The sequence below is a fragment of the Oncorhynchus tshawytscha genome, linkage group LG05 (genome assembly GCF_018296145.1).
Source record: "Oncorhynchus tshawytscha isolate Ot180627B linkage group LG05, Otsh_v2.0, whole genome shotgun sequence".
Lineage (NCBI taxonomy): Eukaryota > Metazoa > Chordata > Actinopteri > Salmoniformes > Salmonidae > Oncorhynchus > Oncorhynchus tshawytscha.
The window spans coordinates 23,273,574-23,290,710 of NC_056433.1; the positions used below are offsets into that span (position 1 = coordinate 23,273,574).

Sequence of the window (17,137 nt, forward strand, 5' to 3'; positions counted from 1 at the left end):
GCCATCATTGTGTGTCTTACAGTGGCTTGCGAACGTAGTTACCCCCCTTGGGATTTTTCCTGTTTTGTTGCCTAACATCCTGGAATTCAAATATATATTTTTTGGGGGGGTTGTATCATTTAATTTACACAACATGCCTACCACTTTGAAGATGCAAAATATTTTTTATTGTGAAACAAACAAGAAATAAGACAAAAAAGACGGAAAACTTGAGCGTGCATAACTATTCACCCCCCCCCAAAAAAGTCAATACTCTGTAAAGCCAGCTTTTGCAGCAATTACAGTGGTAAGTCTCTTGGGGTATGTCTCTATAAGCTTGGCACATCTACCCTCTGGGATTTTTTCCCCCATTCTTCAAAGCAAAACTGCTCCAGCTCCTTCAAGTTGGATGGGTTCCGTTGCTGTACACCAATCTTTAAGTCATACCACAGATTCTGAATTGGATTGAGTTCTGGGCTTTGACTAGGCCATTCCAAGACATTTAAATCTTTACCCTTAAACCACTCGAATGTTGCTTTAGCAGTATGCTTAGGGTCATTGTCCTGCTGAAAGGTGACCTCCGTTCCAGTCTCAAATCTCTGGAAGACTGAAACAGGTTTCCCTCAAGAATTTCCCTGTGTTTAGCGGCATCCATCATTCTTTCAATTCTGACCAGTTTCCCAGTCCCTGCTGATGGGAAAAACATGGTGTTCTCGGGGTGATGAGAGGTGTTGGGTTTGCGCCAGACATAGCGTTTTCCTTGATGGCCAAAAAGCTTGATCTGACCAGAGTACCTTCTTCCATATGTTTGTGGAGTCTCCCACATGCCTTTTGGGGAACACCAAACATGTTTGCTTATTTTTTTCTTTAAGCAATGGCTTTTTTCTGGCCACTCTTCCATTAAAGCCCAGCTCTGTGGAGTGTATATCTTAAAGTGGTCCTATGGACAGATACTCCAATCTCTGCTGTGGAGCTTTGCAGCTCCTTCAGGGTTAGCTTTGTTGCCTCCCTGATTAATGCCCTCCTTGCCCAGTCCATGAGTATTGGTGGGCGGCCCTCCCTTGGCAGGTTTGTTGTGGTGCCATATTCTTTCCATTTTTAATAATGGATTTAATGGTGCTCTGTGGGATGTTCAAAGTTTCAGATCTTTTTTTATAACCCAACCCTGATCTGTACTTCTCCACAACTTTGTCCCTGACCTGTTGGGAGAGCTCCTTGGTCTTCAAGGTGCCGCTTTCTTGGTGGTGCCCCTTGCTTAGTGGTGTTGCAGACTCTGGGGTAATTATATGACTTATGAAGGTAATTGGTTGTACCAGATCTTATTTAGGGGCTTCATTGCAAAAAACCTATTGCAAGCACCACTTTTCTGTTTTTTATTTTTTATTAAAAAAAACATTTTTAAATAAAACATTTTTTTCATTTCACTTCACCAATTTGTGCTATTTTGTCTGTCCATTTACATGAAATCCAAATAAAAATCTATTTAAATTACAGGTTGTAATGCAACAAAATAGGATAAATGCCCAGGGGGATGAATACTTTTGCAAGGCACTGTATCAAGTGTAGCACCCGAGGCTCGCAGTGGAACTTGCGGTGTTGGCTCTGTGTGAGAGAGCTGATGTTTATTTTATGATGCTTTCGAACACCTTATCCTGAGAGGATCAGGCAGGGTGGTTTTACCGCTGTGGTGTAACAATTATATAATGTTACAAAACCTATTATTGAAGGTTACGGCTGAAACCCACTGGTTAAGAACAGTCTTACAATGTATGATTATGTTACATACTTCAGTTTCATCTTGGTTTGTGTGCAGATTCCATGCCTGTCTGTCGGTGTACGTTTTTAACACCCTTCAGAGACTGATACTCTCAGAGCAACTAGATCTCGGACCAAGAACAGAGCGTTTGGCCAGGTTGAGCAGGGGGACCCTCCTAACCACGAGGTAGAAGCCGACCATGGCGCTGCAGAGCTGTTAGATCACTGTCCTCCTCTCTGAACATCTGCTGGATGTGCTACAGTGTATTTGACCTGAGCAGCCCATGTCAGAGATTTAAGTCATCTCTGTAGCCCTCCAGTCCACTGCGAGCCGACCCGCACGCAGGCACAAACTGAGGACGGGACCTCTTAAGTCAACGTGTCGCTACCCTGTCCCCTATTTTAGCTCCCTTTTTTGTTTTCAGTCGAACAAGTGAGAAAAGTTAGAGTATGACTGTCAGTGTAGCCTATTAGCCATGTTGTCAGTCATAGCCTACTTTCTGGTGTAGTTCATCTCTTTTGTTAGGGAAGAGCAACGTCCCTCCCCTCCCGCCTGTTGTGAATCTGGGCCTCCCTCTGTAAGTGGTGACATGCAGGGTTATTCCCACTGAGGTGTAACATTGCCAAGAGAAAGCTGATATTATACTCTCTCCTCTCTCTCGTATTGCGTCTAACTCAGTCCACACGCATCATAGTCTTATCACTGCATCTTCCTGTTTCCACATGTCTGCCAAACACCTCAGGAAGAGGGTGGCCCGCTGCTACTCGTCAAATGAAAATATGAAAACATGTAGACATGCTGTGGGGTGAAAATGGAAAAGAAAATTGGATGTTTCAATGATAAACAGTGACTGTAATTTAGGTGGTCATTTTGTATTTTCGACTTTCATTTTGAGTCTTGAGTTGGTTGATTGGTTTACTGTATTTTGATATGGGATAGATTTTCAGAGTTTTTGTATTCAATTAGGTTGTTTTGAGAAGCGTTTTATTCTTCATTTTATTGCTTGTACTCTTACAACCAGTAATATTATTTTCTTATGTTAAAACACCTTTTGTTTGACCTGTTAAAGTGGTTAAATGTGGAAGACACATTTGAAATGTGGAAGACACATTTCAGTTGAAGGCATTCAGTTATACAACTGACTAGGTATCCTAATGAAACATGTGGGAATAAATCTTGCTTTGTTCAGAGGCCACAGTAACTGTATTGTCTCAGATACATATTTCCTGAACTTTCCACTTCCGAGGAGGAGATGATTAGCAATGGGAAAGGGATGGAGGAAAACACTCTTGTTGAAATGATGGAAAGCCAATAAGCAACTTTGTTGATTAGCATATTTTCCCAGAGCTTCAACCATGGTGCTGAACCCTGGTACTGACATGTTCTGATGGAAGAGAGAGCGCACCATGCTTCCATCTGGGTAGAACAAACAAGTGCAAGCTTCATGCCATGTTGCCCACCAGTCTAGTCGGAGAAGGCACGTTTGTTTTGTAGCCATGCCACCAAAAGATGGAAACTAGTACAGACGGATTCATTAACATTTCATAAGAAATAAGGTCACATCTCAAATAACAAAGGTGTTAAGGGCAAAGTATGGAAAGGGGTGACATTTTGGGAGAGTTTCTCTCCAATTTAACTTCAAAAGCTGCAAATACTCAACATTCTCACTCTGTCATAGGCAAAGGTATCAATAATGTATTGAAGTTTCTTTTCTAGTCCATCATTGGATGGCTCTTTCAGAACACTCAGTACCTCTGGAGTCCCCAGTGACATTTTTGAGAGTGACTTTTGGCCAAGCAGAGGACTGTCATCAGCTCAGCTCTGATAAGAATCAGCACATATGTTTCGAGGCTACTTTGTTTGAATCTTATAATTGGGTTCGAAAATGTATAATTTATGAGAATCCTTTGGATATTAGGCGAGTTTCAGTGCAGTGGATCAATGGTCTGTGATTTCAGAACTGAATTTAGAGTGTCAGCAGTGCATTTCTTTTCAAACTTTGGGACTGTCTGTCCTATGCACAAGGCAGCAGGCGACTCAAATGTGAAACAATATTCCAAGCCTATCCACACCCATTTAAAATGCCCATCACTCCCATCTGTTATTGGCACAAATCAAGATTAAGTGGACCATGAGCGAAACCGCTCAACCACTGATCCAGTTCTCTGCCTCCTTTAACCAATTCAGACATAATGTGAGACTAACTGCGGCTTTATCTTCACTATCTGTCTCTCACGTGGCTCTAATCGTGGGAGTTTCCTCTGATCCAAAGAGAGAGAGAGGGGGGGAGAGACATTTTATCTCAGGGCAATCAAGTTCCCACTCTGTAAGTAAGCAGGATACAAAGCTGCTTAGTGTGTGAGGCTGTGCAGGCCAGGCAGGGGGCGGCTGTGCTGTGCAGGGCTGGCTGGCTGGCTGGCTGGCTGGCCTGTGACAGACTGGAGCAGAGCAGGGGGAGTCAGGGGAGAGTGTCTGCAGGGAAACGATCCAGTTCCTGTTTCACAGCTCCATAGGGAGAGCTATCTCAGAGAGCTCTTCGGGGACCAGCCCTCCCCTCCCCATCTGGGCCCTTGCGCATTCCTTCATATTATCCCTCAGTACTCTGGTTCTCCCTATAGACTTCCTTTTCGTATCATGACAAATGCAGACGTACTGACATAAGCCAAGATGGTTTATTTGAGTTACCCCACCCATATTATTTAACTTAGAGTCTGGGGGGAAATGGGACAATAGGCTAGAAAAACACATATTGGCAGAGAAACTGGTTTTAAGACTGACACAGATGCATACAGTTGTGGGCGGACAAATAAATTGGCACCCTTGCACTTTTCTTAAATAATTCCCTATTTAAAATAAGCAGAAATTGGAGAAAAAAACTTTGGTCTCCGCTAGGGCTGTGGTGGTCATGAAATTTTGTCAGCAGGTGATTGTCAAGCAAATAACTGCCGTTCTCACGATAATTGACTGTTAATTAACATAAACACATTTAGCATCTCCTGTCTTCCACACACAGCCTGCAAGCCACTGATGCAGACCTTTGGAACTTCTACATTTTAATAAGTCCATTTTAATATAGCCTACACCATCACAATTAATCCATTATTTATTTTAGACAGGTCTCTTTTAAGAAACATCATATGAAGAAAATGTAGTCTATTGACCATAAGGTGCTACAGAGGGTAGTGCATACGGCCCAGTACATCACTGGGGCCAAGCTTCCTGCCATCCAGGACATATATACTTGGGGTGGCAGGTGGTTAGAGCCAGTAACCGAAAGGTTGCTAGATTGAATCCCCGAGCTGTCACGGTAAAAGTTCTGCCCCTGAACAAGGCACTTAACCCACTGTTCCTAGGCTGTCATTGTAAATAAGAATTTGTTCTTAACTGACTTCTCTAGTTAAATAAAGGTTAAATAAAATAAAAATGTACTAGGCAGTGTCAGAGGAAGGCCCAAAAAATTGTCTCAAGACCCATGTCGTAGACTGTTCTCTCTGCTACCGCACAGCAAGCGGTACCGGAGTGCCAATTCTAGGTCCAAAAGGCTTCTTAACAGCTTCTACCTCCAAGCCTGCTGGACAATTAATCAAATGGCCACCTGGACTATTTCCACCTTTGTTTTTACACTGGTGCTACTCACTGTTTATTATCTATAGATAGTCATAGTCAATTTACCCCTAACCTACATCTTCAAATTACCTCGACTAACCTGTAGCTCCGCACATTGACCCGCACATAGCCTCATTGTTATTTTATAGTTACTTTTTTAATTTTTAATTTATTTATTAAATATTTTCTTAACTGCATTGTTGGTTACGGGCTTTTAAGTAAGTATTTCGGCGCATGTGACAAATAGAATTAGATTTATTCTGATTTCAGAAGAACAGAATATCGTACTCGGAGTTGTCCTTATGTTAGGCCCTGATCTGGCTATGCAGTATGGCTGTGAGCTACACTAGTTAATTCAGCCAGCAATATTTGCTTAGAATTTCGTGGCATTATTTTATAGTATGAAGAATGTGACTCTAATGACAACTTTTTTTAAAAGTTGCGTGAAAGGCATGCACTCTGCTTTGTTTTTTGCACAGGCTGAACATACTTCATCAGTCCCTCATTCACAAATTGACAAGCACTTGATAATGCCTTGAATTTACAGGCTGCATCCCCTTGTGTGGCCGTAATGCCCCCTTACAAAAATCCATTCCCTTTGCAGCAAGTGGCCGTTGTGCCCTTGGGCTGAATATAATAATTATAATTCCCTTCTCCCAGCTGCGTGCCAAAGCACCTCACTCACATAGCTCTCCATCACGTGATCGGGTCTTTCTCACAGGCAACAAGTGACGACCGACACATCTGGGACAAAGATGCGCGCGTCCTTTTCCGAGCCGCATATTGAAGATATTGGAATAACTGTCCACATTTACTTTTCGTCAGCCTTCAAGATGAGTTGGCCTAATGAACAGCAAAAGCACTAGCCTATGTTAATCTACTATCCCACATAGTACAACAGTTGACCTATTCTGTGCGAGATATAAATATTCCAAACATATTCTGGGACAGTTGTGGGATGTAATAGATCCCAAATTAATACAACCACTAGCATAAAAAAATAATTGTTTTAAGCAGTGAGCCTGACTGAACAGATGATAATGTTTGGCTGAAAATGTTGATAAACTATTAGGCTATTTCTTCACATTGTAAGTGCAGCAATGCGCACACTGCAGTAGGCTATACGCGAGAATGTTCCATTTGCTGAAAAACACCATTCTCAAAAGTGACCCCACATGCGATTATGAATGTAATGCGTTTATTATAAAGATGAAAATTATCTTCCCCAAACTTGAAACTTGCGCACTGCGTATGTACAGTTGAAGTCGGAAGTTTACATACACTTATGTTGGAGTCATTAAAACTTGTTTTTCAACCTCCACAAATTTCTTGTTAACAAACTATAGTTTTGGCAAGTCGGTTAGGACATCTACTTTGTGCATGACACAAGTAATTTTTACAACAATTGTTTACAGACAGATTATTTCAGTAATAATTCACGGTATCACAATTCCAGTGGGTCAGAAGTTTACATACACTAAGTTGACTGTGCCTTTAAACAGCTTGGAAAATTCCAGAAAATTATGTCATGGCTTTAGAAGCTTCTGATAGGCTAATTGACATAATTTGAGTCAATTGGAGATGTACCTGTGGATGTATTTCAAGGCCTACCTTCAAACTCAGTGCCTCTTTGCTTGACGTCATGGGAAAATCAAAAGAAATCAGCCAAAACCTCAGATTTTCTTTTTGTAGATCTCCACAAGTCTAGTTCATCCTTGGGAGCAATTTCCAAACGCCTGAAGGTAACACGTTCATCTGTACAAACAATAGTACACCAGTATACACATCATGGGACCACACAGCCGTCATACCTCTCCGGAAATAGACGAGTTCTGTCTCCTAGAGATGAACGTACTTTGGTGTGAAAAGCGCAAATCAATCCCAGAACAGCAGCAAATTACCTTGTGAAGATGCTGGAGGAAACCGGTACAAATGTATCTATATCCACAGTAAAACGAGTCCTATATCGACATAACCTGAAAGAACATTTGTGGGCAGAACTAAAAAGGTGTGTGCGAGCAAGGAGGCCTAGAAACCTGACTCAGTTACACCAGTCCTGTCAGGAGGAATGGGCCAAAATTCACCCAACTTATTGTGGGAAGCTTGTGGAAGGCTACCCGACGCATTTGACCCAAATTAAACAATTTGAAGGCAATGCTACCAAATACTAATTGAGTGGATGTACACTTCTGACCCACTGGGAATGTGAAGAAAGAAATGAAAGCTGAAATAAATCATTATCTCTACTATTATTCTGACATTTCTCATTCCTAAAATAAAGTGGTGATCCTAACTGACCTAAGACAGGGAATTTTTATTAGGATTAAATGTCAGGAATTGTGAAAAACTTAGTTTAAATGTATTTGGCTAAGGTGTATGTAAACTTCCGACTTCAACTCTATGCCAGTTAGGCTCTACACCTGTTGTAAATCCCCTGCATGGGGCATCCAAATCACTAAGACCACCCCTGTCTATGTGCAGGACATCATGAAATCAGCAGATTATCAAGGTCTTTTGGAGTGCAATGTTCAATCCAGTGTCCAAAAACTGTGTCTGTGTAGAAGGCAGTGGATCTTCCAGAAAGACAACAACCCCAAACACACATTAAAAAGCACCCTGGAATGGTTCAAGAAGAAACGCTGGACTGTTCTGGAGTGTCCAGCGAAGAGTCCTGACCTGAATCTCATCCAAAATCTATGGGTGAGAGCTGAGATTAGCAGTTGGTGGAGGGCACCCCTCAAACATTGAAGAATTAGAGCAGTCTGTTTCCAAAGAGTGGGACAAATTGCCAGTAGAAGGGTGCAGCAAGCTCATTGATGGCTACAATAAACATTTGTTGGCAGTTATCTTGGCCAAAAGCTGTGCAACCAAATACTAGCTCCATGGTGCCAATCATTTTTTCCATGTACATTTTTTTTACATTTTTAAATAAAATTGGTTCTGCAATGTTGAAAATCCAATAACAAGGTTTGGGGAACAAAAGTATTCCAATTTCAACTTATTTTAGAAGAAACATAATTATTTAAGAAAAGTGCTAGCTTGCTGATATGTTTTGCCGCAACTGTATATGAAAATGTGTTATAGTCTGTTTTTCATTCATCTCACACTTCCTACAGTATGTCCTAAGTGGTGTCAAATATAGCACATAGAATGTTTGATTTTTAATCTCTGAAAATACACTACGTGACCATAAGTATGTGGACACCTGCTAGTCGAACATCTCATTCCAAAATCATGGGCGTTAATATGGAGTTGGACCCCCATTTGCTGCTATAATGCCCTCCACTCTTCTGGAAAAGCATTCCACTAGATTTTGGAGCATTGCTGCGGGGACTTGCGTCCATTCAGCCATGAGCATTAGTGAGGTCGGGCACTGATGTAGGGCGATTAGGCCTGGCTTGCTGTTGGTGTTCTAATTCATCCCAAAGGTGTTTGATGGGGTAGAGGTCAGGGCTGTCTGCAGGCCAGTCAAGGTCTTCCATTGATCTCGACAAACCATTTCTCTATGGACCTCGCTTTGTACATGGGGGCATTTTCATGCTGAAACAGGAAAGGGACTTCCCCAAACAGTTGCCACAAAGCACAGAATCGTCTAGAATGTTGTTGAAATGCTGTAGCATTAAGATTACAGGAACTAAGTGGTCTAGCCCAAACAATGAAAAACAGCCCAGTACCATTATTCGTCCTCCACCAAACTTTACAGTTGGCACTATGCATTGGGGCAGGTAGCGTTCTCCTGGCATCCACCAAACCCAGATTCGTCCATTGGACTGACAGATGGTGAAGCATGATTCATCCCTCCAGAGAAAGTGTTTGTACTGCTCCACTGAGTCCAATGGCGGAGAGCTTTGCACCACTCCAGCCGACGCTTGGCATTGCACATGGTTATCCTAGGCTTGTGTGTGGCTGCTCAGCCATGGTTACCGATTTCATGAAACTCCAGACGAACAGTTATTGTGCTGACGTTGCTTCCAGTGGCAGTTTGGAACACGGTAGTGTTACAGGCGGTTCAGTTCTGTGAGGTTGGGTGGTCTACCACTTTGCGTATGAGCCATTCTTGCTCATATACGTTTCCACTTCACAGTAACAACACTTACAGTTGAACGGGGCAGCTCTAGCAGGGCAGAAATATGACACTGACTTGTTGGAAAGGTGGCATCCTATGACAGTGTCACATTGAAAATCACTGAGCTCTTCTATAAGGCCACTCTGCTGCTAATGCTGTGTGCTCGATTTTATACACCTTTCAGCAATGGGTGTGGCTGAAATAGACGAATCCACAAATTTGAAGGGGTGTCCACATACTTTTGTATATATATAGTGTATGGATGTAATATAATATTTTCTTTAAATTAAATGTGCTCACTCCAAAATATGTTTTGAACGTATTACTTTTAATGAGTCTAAAGAATAGGTGCCTTACCCATTTTAAATGGAATTTCCTTTTTCTTCAGTACTGGATTTAAGCTTTTTCTTCTGGGAATTGGCTCACTGTGCTATATAAACATATGGTGCATATCGTAGCTCAAAGACAAAGTAGATCACTTTTTCCAATTCAAGCTGATTTAAGTTCAGTACACACAGCACTTCAAATCATGTTTTTGTCTGAATAGACTTTTAAAGTAAAATATGTTTAGTCTGCTATACATCACTAATCAAGTACTTGTGTTTTAATCTTAGGCTTCCCTTTTGCATAACAAAACTTAGGCTAATGCTTTATGTTTTTCCACAACTTACTGTTCCTATGTACTGTATGTACATCATTCCAAATGAGCAGTATGTAGGCATTTGGCACATTGCCCCAAAGTGGCCATTTAATTCATCTCAGCAAATCCTTGCCAAGAAGCTGTCGCAGTGTGTTGGAAGCTCAGATCCACTTCCATAGCTGTAGCATTCCTTTGCATCAGTGGTTGCATGAAAGAAAAGAGTGGCTCCTTGGTGACTCATTCCTCATGTTGCATGAGGAGAGGATGGCTGGTCTGGGACCTGGTGCTGCACGGTCTGTGACCTGGTGCTGCACGGTCTGGGACCTGGTGCTGCACGGTCTGGGACCTGGTGCTGCACGGTCTGGGACCTGGTGCTGCACGGTCTGGGACCTGGTGCTGCACGGTCTGGGACCTGGTGCTGCACGGTCTGGGACCTGGTGCTGCACGGTCTGGGACCTGGTGCTGCACGGTCTGGGACCTGGTGCTGCACGGTCTGGGACCTGGTGCTGCACATAGTTTAAACTTTAAGCATACCGACGGTCTGACTCCTCAATGAAAAATGAACTAAACAAAACCGATTTTAGATGAAGGCATATTGCGAGTAAAATCCACATGATTGAAAGATAATGTGGGTGATGTTTGGAAGGGAATTACTAAGATAAAGTGTAGCAGTCTGTTGGGCTTTGACTAAAAGTGTTTCGAGCCTGACAGAATTGTAACACGTACTTTGCATTTGTGTCATTTACCAGATACTCTTATCCAGAGCGATTTACACTTAGTGCATTCATCTTAAGATAGGTTGGACATCCACATGTCATAGTAAGTAAATGTTTCCTTTAGTTCACAATTCTTGCATTTATTTATTTATTTTGCTCTTGGATTATTTAAGATACTCTTTGAAGAGGTTGGGCTTTCAGATGTTGTTAGAAGATGGGCAGGGACTCTGATGACCTAGCTTGAATTGTTATAGTTCCTAGCCATATTGAGTCAGCCTCTGATATTGTTGCCACAGCACGGTAATGATGTAACTCAGTGGGTAGTCTTCAAGCATGTTCATCTGCGGAAAATTGATTTTATTGCAAAGATTTATAGATGTATACCTCATGTAGCTAACACTCAGTCTTGCATAAGTTCTGCCTCATCAGATGTCTGACGTGGTATGGGGTCGGTGTATTGTCATCTTGAAAAACATGTTGGGGCAAATCTACAATATGAGTTCCCTGACAAAAGTCTGAGGGACTACAAACTACACTTTTTGTCTTCCTGTCTCCCAAGATGAGGAGTATGGTGCTGAGGGTGGAGGGGGACCGTCGTACCAGTCCTCCCAGCCTGCTCAGCCCCAGTCTCCACCCCATTCCCAGCCCGGCTTTGGGGATCCAGACCAGGGGCCAGGGTCCATGGGGGGTCCCCCCTACCCTCAGGGTCCGGGGTCCATGGGGGGTTCCCCCTACCCCCCCACCAACTACAACAACATCCACATCCCTCCTGGAGCCCACTGTCCAGCTAACACACCTGCAGGTAGAGTATGGGACCTCTACACACCACCCTATCACTCAGCGGAGCCTCAGGAAATGATACAATACCATCAGAATCTATAGGACCCATATGGACTCTTGATCAATTCCTCTCTGCAGTCTTGCTATGTCATTACAATCCTGATCAGCAACCAACCGCTAATTTGACTAATTCTTCATCTGACCATTGTGAAAGTTTTCACAAACCTGATGTATAATAGACTGGTGTTCTTGTGTTGAAGTTAAGACAAACTGTATCCACTGGCATAACTTGAGTACAGCTTAGCTCAAGCCCGTGGGATCAACTTTGCCATTAGATCCGTTTTTGTATGTTCTGGCATGGTCGACAAGCATAGAAAAAGGGCCTAATCATTTTTCCTTTGCAGCTCTTTGTGAGTGGAGGGACAGTGTTGTGTCTATGAACCCTATGACTGCTTTCTTTGTGGCTGACTTGGGTGTTGTCACATATCACCCAGAAAATAATTACCTCACACAAAGCAGCAAACACTGTCATTTGTAACAGCCCCACCAGATAATGACCAACTAGATGTTTGTTTATTCATTCTCTAGTGGTTATTATTAATATGCCACAGGCTCATTAAAGTAGTTGTTGATGTAATATGGACAGTCAAAATGTATTCCTTATTGACTCAGGCTTGGTAGGCTGTGGTACCAGAGGTCTGTCTGCCCTCTCTCTCCACCTTTTAAAGATCAAAGCCAAAGCGAAGCCAGGGGTGAGGGCAGGGGGTCAGTGGGAGCAGGGTCCACTCTGAGGCTCAGATAGGGTGCTTTTCCTTGGATGCCCAGGGCCTGCCTGTGTCCTCTGTGCCTGGAAGCCAGTAAGCTAATCACAAATGACACAGACAGGCCCTAGGCCTCAGGGGAAAAGCATTCTATGAGAGCCTCAGTGACCCATCTCCACGCAGTGACCCCTGAGGTTCTCTGGTGCTAATTGAATCAGGGGCGGCACAATGCAGACTCCAGGACCTGCAGAAGAAACACATGAAATATAGCTGCGCAGATTTCCCTTGTAGCCTCCCTTGTTTTGTTGTACCTATGTATCTGGAACCTATCAATGCAGGTTTTTTGGGGGGTCTATAAATTGAGGCGCAAAATTTACATTGCTCCAGATTACATCAAATCTGACCTTGTTTTCATTGTAGTTTACCAGTAAATCGTCCATTTGGCTCGAGTCAGAAATGTAATGAGGCCTGAGCAGCTCTCTGCTCTCTAACAGCATTCAAACCACTTCTCTTCTTTATACTTCATAAAGTCATATCACAGCGCTAGCCAACACATTTCTTGGTTGTGGCGTAGCAGAAGTTGAAAGTGCCCTGTATGGTTTTTCCTGGACTCTAGAGGATCTGGGTGGACTAGAATAACTCTTCCCTGTTCCCCTGTGTTGTTTACAGGAGAGCCCATTAAACCAGTGCCTGTTCCCCGAAGCATTCCGGCAGTCGACCCCTCACTGCTGAGTGCCACTCAGGAAGGTAAGGACAGGGACGGCATAGTACCCCCTTTCCTTCCCCAAGCACCTTGGGGCTCACCACACCCACACCCCAAAAACACCATGCCACACCTGCTGTCCCACAGACCTCTGTGGAAAATCCTGACTGCTGAGTTTTTACAACATGAAGACCCTACAGCTCATTTGAAGTGGCCAGGATGAGATGGTTCCCCTCTTGGCTGTGAGGAGACGAAGGGGGGGTGAGGGATGGAGAGGGAGACTGGCAGGTCTCCTCATAAAACGGTTTATGGAAAACAGACTGTGGGCTCTCGGTTTCCAGCACTGGTGGGAAAAATATGACCACAGACAAACCCAAATAATCAGTCTGTGGCTGATGAAAAGAAAATGACTACATGAACAATTGCAGTGTCATAGCAATGTGGCTTTAATAAATCATAATGAATAGAGAGCAGAATACACAGCATTGGGTTGGCATGAGAGGTGATAATTACATGGCTTACTCAGCAGAGTCTAGTTTAATAGTGTTGTAGGACGAATGTATGGGGGGAACATTACCAAAAACACTGAGGCAAATGAAATATTTTCTCTGCTTGAAGTGTATAGAATAAAAGTGTCCAGTATAATATCATTTACAAAAAGCAGATCACCCATAATCTGGCTGGATCTAATCCTACTTAAGTGGTTGAGTTAGAGTTTCTGTAGATTCAAATTCTAAGCTAGGACTCTAACCTTTCGAAGCCAAGCAAAATAAGAGTATAGGGTCTGGCTCCAGCAGATACCTTCTCACGCCACACGCTGTTAGACACACGAGATGAGACCAAATTCTTGAATGGTGCCAGATAGGATGATGCGTTATCTCTACCAACAGCACAGGTGGTGAAATTACATTTAGATTTAGAAGCTAGTGTGTACTAGCTGTCTGCTAACTAGCTACAATGTGCTAGCTAGCTTGATTTTGCACCTGTGTAGTATTTTAAGTGTCTTTATGAAAATATTTTGCAAACTCCTGACAGTAGCTAAAGCAAGAGGCTATAGCAGCACACAAGTACCCTACAAATGCATGCTGGGCTATAAATGCCCTGAGTTGGTGAAGTGAGCGCTACTGGAGCAGTACTGGAGTTAAATTGGAGCGGGCGAGAAGGCCGACACTCCAGCCTTTGGGAAACGCGCTCCGCTCACATACTCTGGTCTTGACTGACATGGTTCTTCAAGAGTTCTAAATAGCGTCTTCTATTGAAAAATAGTCATGGGACGTATGGCTAGCGTCTCAAATTCTGGTGATATTGAATAGGGAGGTTGGATTTGGAATATGTTTTGATTTAAAGGGTAAATCAGAGAGCTGTGTCAGGCTGGTGATAACTCAGTTGATGACCTAATACGCTGGGTCAGTGAGAGAGTAACGGGTGGTGTGTGTTACTCAGACACACAATCTCTCTTAATTAAGGGATCACATAGAATGTATCTTTCATTTTCAATAATTACTCGTCTCAAAGGAACACCTAATTCTCTGTCTCGGCAGGTGACGTGCGCCTCACGCCAGAGGACTACACCAGGGCTCAGAAGTACTGCAAGTACGCTGGCAGCGCCCTGCAGTATGAAGACGTGGGCACGGCGGTGCAAAATCTGCAGAAGGCCCTCAACTTACTGACCACTGGAAAAGAATGAGACCCATTGTCCCCGGGTGTCACTGTATTGCTGATCTGGTCCAGAAGAGACCATTAGCCTCTAGTCTACGGCATGTGTCTGAAGAGAGCAATTCTGTCCCAAGCCTTCAACATCACTGTAAACAACAATGACATCTGTGTCTCCATATTGGACTCCTGTTGTGTAGCTTCCAACATGGCTGTCCATGACTAGAGTGAAGCGCTCAATAAAGACTTCCTGAGCCTGTATATTAAAACGGTGCATCCTTCCTCTATTAGCACAGTTTCCACCTTTATTAGTTTCCACTAGCAACTAACTGACTGTTTTGATAACACACATCCCCCTCCGTATGCATGTATGTTTTGGGGACATGCTCAGCGTTTGCAGTTCATAAGACTTTAAGACTACACAGTTTCTCTCGTTAAAATTGATTTATAGACCAATGCTTCAATAGATTATTATCAGGGGACATTATTGATCTGCCCTTTACTGTGTTTTCAAATCCGTATCTATTTATCTCCTTTTCTTTGGTGAAAGACTGTCCTTTCTGCATCAACACAATTTAAATAAATGTTTTAAAGTGATTTATTCATGCTTGGTGCTCTGTTTGTACTGATGCTGTCTGCTTTAGTACACAGAGCTGTACAAACAAAACTGTCCAAGCAAGAGGAAGACTTGTTCATGTTTACTTTGTGTGATGGCTTCTTGGGGAGGGAGCAGTCAGAGAGGGGACCTTTGGGGCCAGTTTCCCCAGACGTAGATTAAGCCTAGTCCTGGACTAAAAAACTATTTTAATGGAGAGTCTTCATTGTGCAAGTTTTTTATTCTAGGACTAAGCTTAATCTGTGTCCAGGAAACCGCCTCATAGAGAACTAATTCCAAGGGTACGGTAATGTCACTTTAGTTGAAAGCGCTTCCCTTACTTTAACACTAAACTTGTAATTTTGTATGTAGTCAACTTTGACTGAGCAGTTGATCAGTCCATCCTCAAATATGCAAAAGTTCCTTAGTGTGTTTTCTGTTTGTGAGTTCTTTATTTTTCATTTAAACTCCCTTGTTTTGTTTTTTACATTTTCTAGTCAATGTGTACTTAATGTAAATGAAGGACTCATTTGACCATTATTAAAACAAATCAATTGAAGTGTTTAGGTCATTGTTCATTATTTAATACATTTCCATAAGGATTTTGAATTGGAAAGTAATTAAGCATGCCAGTGCTCCACCGTAGAGACAGCAACAGTCCCAGTTGATGGGTTATTTGAATAAATATATCAAGAACTTGCGATTGCTGTCTCCACTTCAAATGTGTGCTGAACAAAAATATAGACGAAACATGAAACAATTTTTAAAATGTTACTGAGTTACAGTTCATACAAGGAATTCAGTCAATTGAAATAAATTAATTAGGCCCTAATCTATGGATTTCACATGACTGTGCAGGGGCAAACCATGGGTGGGCCTGGGAAGACATAGGTCCACCCACTTGGGAGCCAGGCCCAGCCAATCCGAATGAGTTTTCCCCCCACAAAAGGGCTTTATTACAGAAAGAAATATTCCTGTTTCATCAACTGTCCGGGTGGCTTCTCACCGACGATCCAGTAGGTGAAGAAGCCGTTTGTGGAGGTCCTGGGCTGGCGTGGTTACACGTGGTCTGCGGTTGTGAGGCAGGTTGAACATACTGCCAAATTCTCTAAAATGAGTTTAAAGGTGGCTTATGGTAGAGAAATTAACATTAAATTATCTGGCAACAGCTCTGGTGGACATTCCTGCAGTCGGCATGCGAGTTGCATGCTCCCTTAACTTGAGACATCTATGGCATTGTGTTGTGTGACAAAACTGCACATTTTAGAGTGGCCTTTTATTGTCCCCCAGCCCAAGGTGCACCTGTGTAATGAACATGCTGTTTAATCGGCTTCTTGATATGCCACACCTGTCAGGTGGATGGATTGTTTTGGCAAAGGACAAATGTTCTCTAACAGGGATGAAAACAAATGTGTGCACAAAATTTGAGAGAAATAAGCTTTTTGTGCATATGTAAAATGTCTGGGATCTTTTATTTCAGCTAATGAAACATGAGAACAACACTTTACACATTGCATTTATATTTTTGTTCAGTATATTTAACTAATTTTCTCTGTTTATGTAACTAAGCTCTGAAAATGACCTTCTCCAAGTCATTATCCCCTAATGTCTCTTACTGCTCCTTGGATAATGGTAATTTAACTAATGTATAGCCATCAACCATTATTAAAATGTGCTGAAACTCTTAAGAGCAGATAATTGAGTGGACCTCATAGTGGAATATTCACTCTGCGGGCACATTAAAAGGAACGCTTGAATGTGCAATTTGAGAAAATGAGATGAAAGGTGTGAACAAGAACTTGTAATATTTATAATGTCATTACAAGAGGCATAGAAAGTAAACCTGTAATGAACTACATGATTGCTGACTGACATTTTTGAG

The 17,137-nt window shown here is 42.6% G+C and overlaps 1 protein-coding gene across 1 annotated transcript in view; it reads left to right on the forward strand.

The window, feature by feature from the left end:
• vta1 (vesicle (multivesicular body) trafficking 1) overlaps nucleotides 1-15,814 on the forward strand; it is a 42,050-nt gene extending 26,236 nt beyond the window's left edge. Inside the window, exons 6-8 of the mRNA XM_024420109.2 lie at nucleotides 11,323-11,565; nucleotides 12,974-13,051; nucleotides 14,549-15,814. Of these exons, the coding sequence (XP_024275877.1) occupies nucleotides 11,323-11,565; nucleotides 12,974-13,051; nucleotides 14,549-14,694 (467 nt within the window). The 3' untranslated portion in view covers nucleotides 14,695-15,814. The remainder of the gene's footprint in view (nucleotides 1-11,322; nucleotides 11,566-12,973; nucleotides 13,052-14,548) is intronic.
• The last annotated feature ends 1,323 nt before the right edge of the window (nucleotides 15,815-17,137 follow it).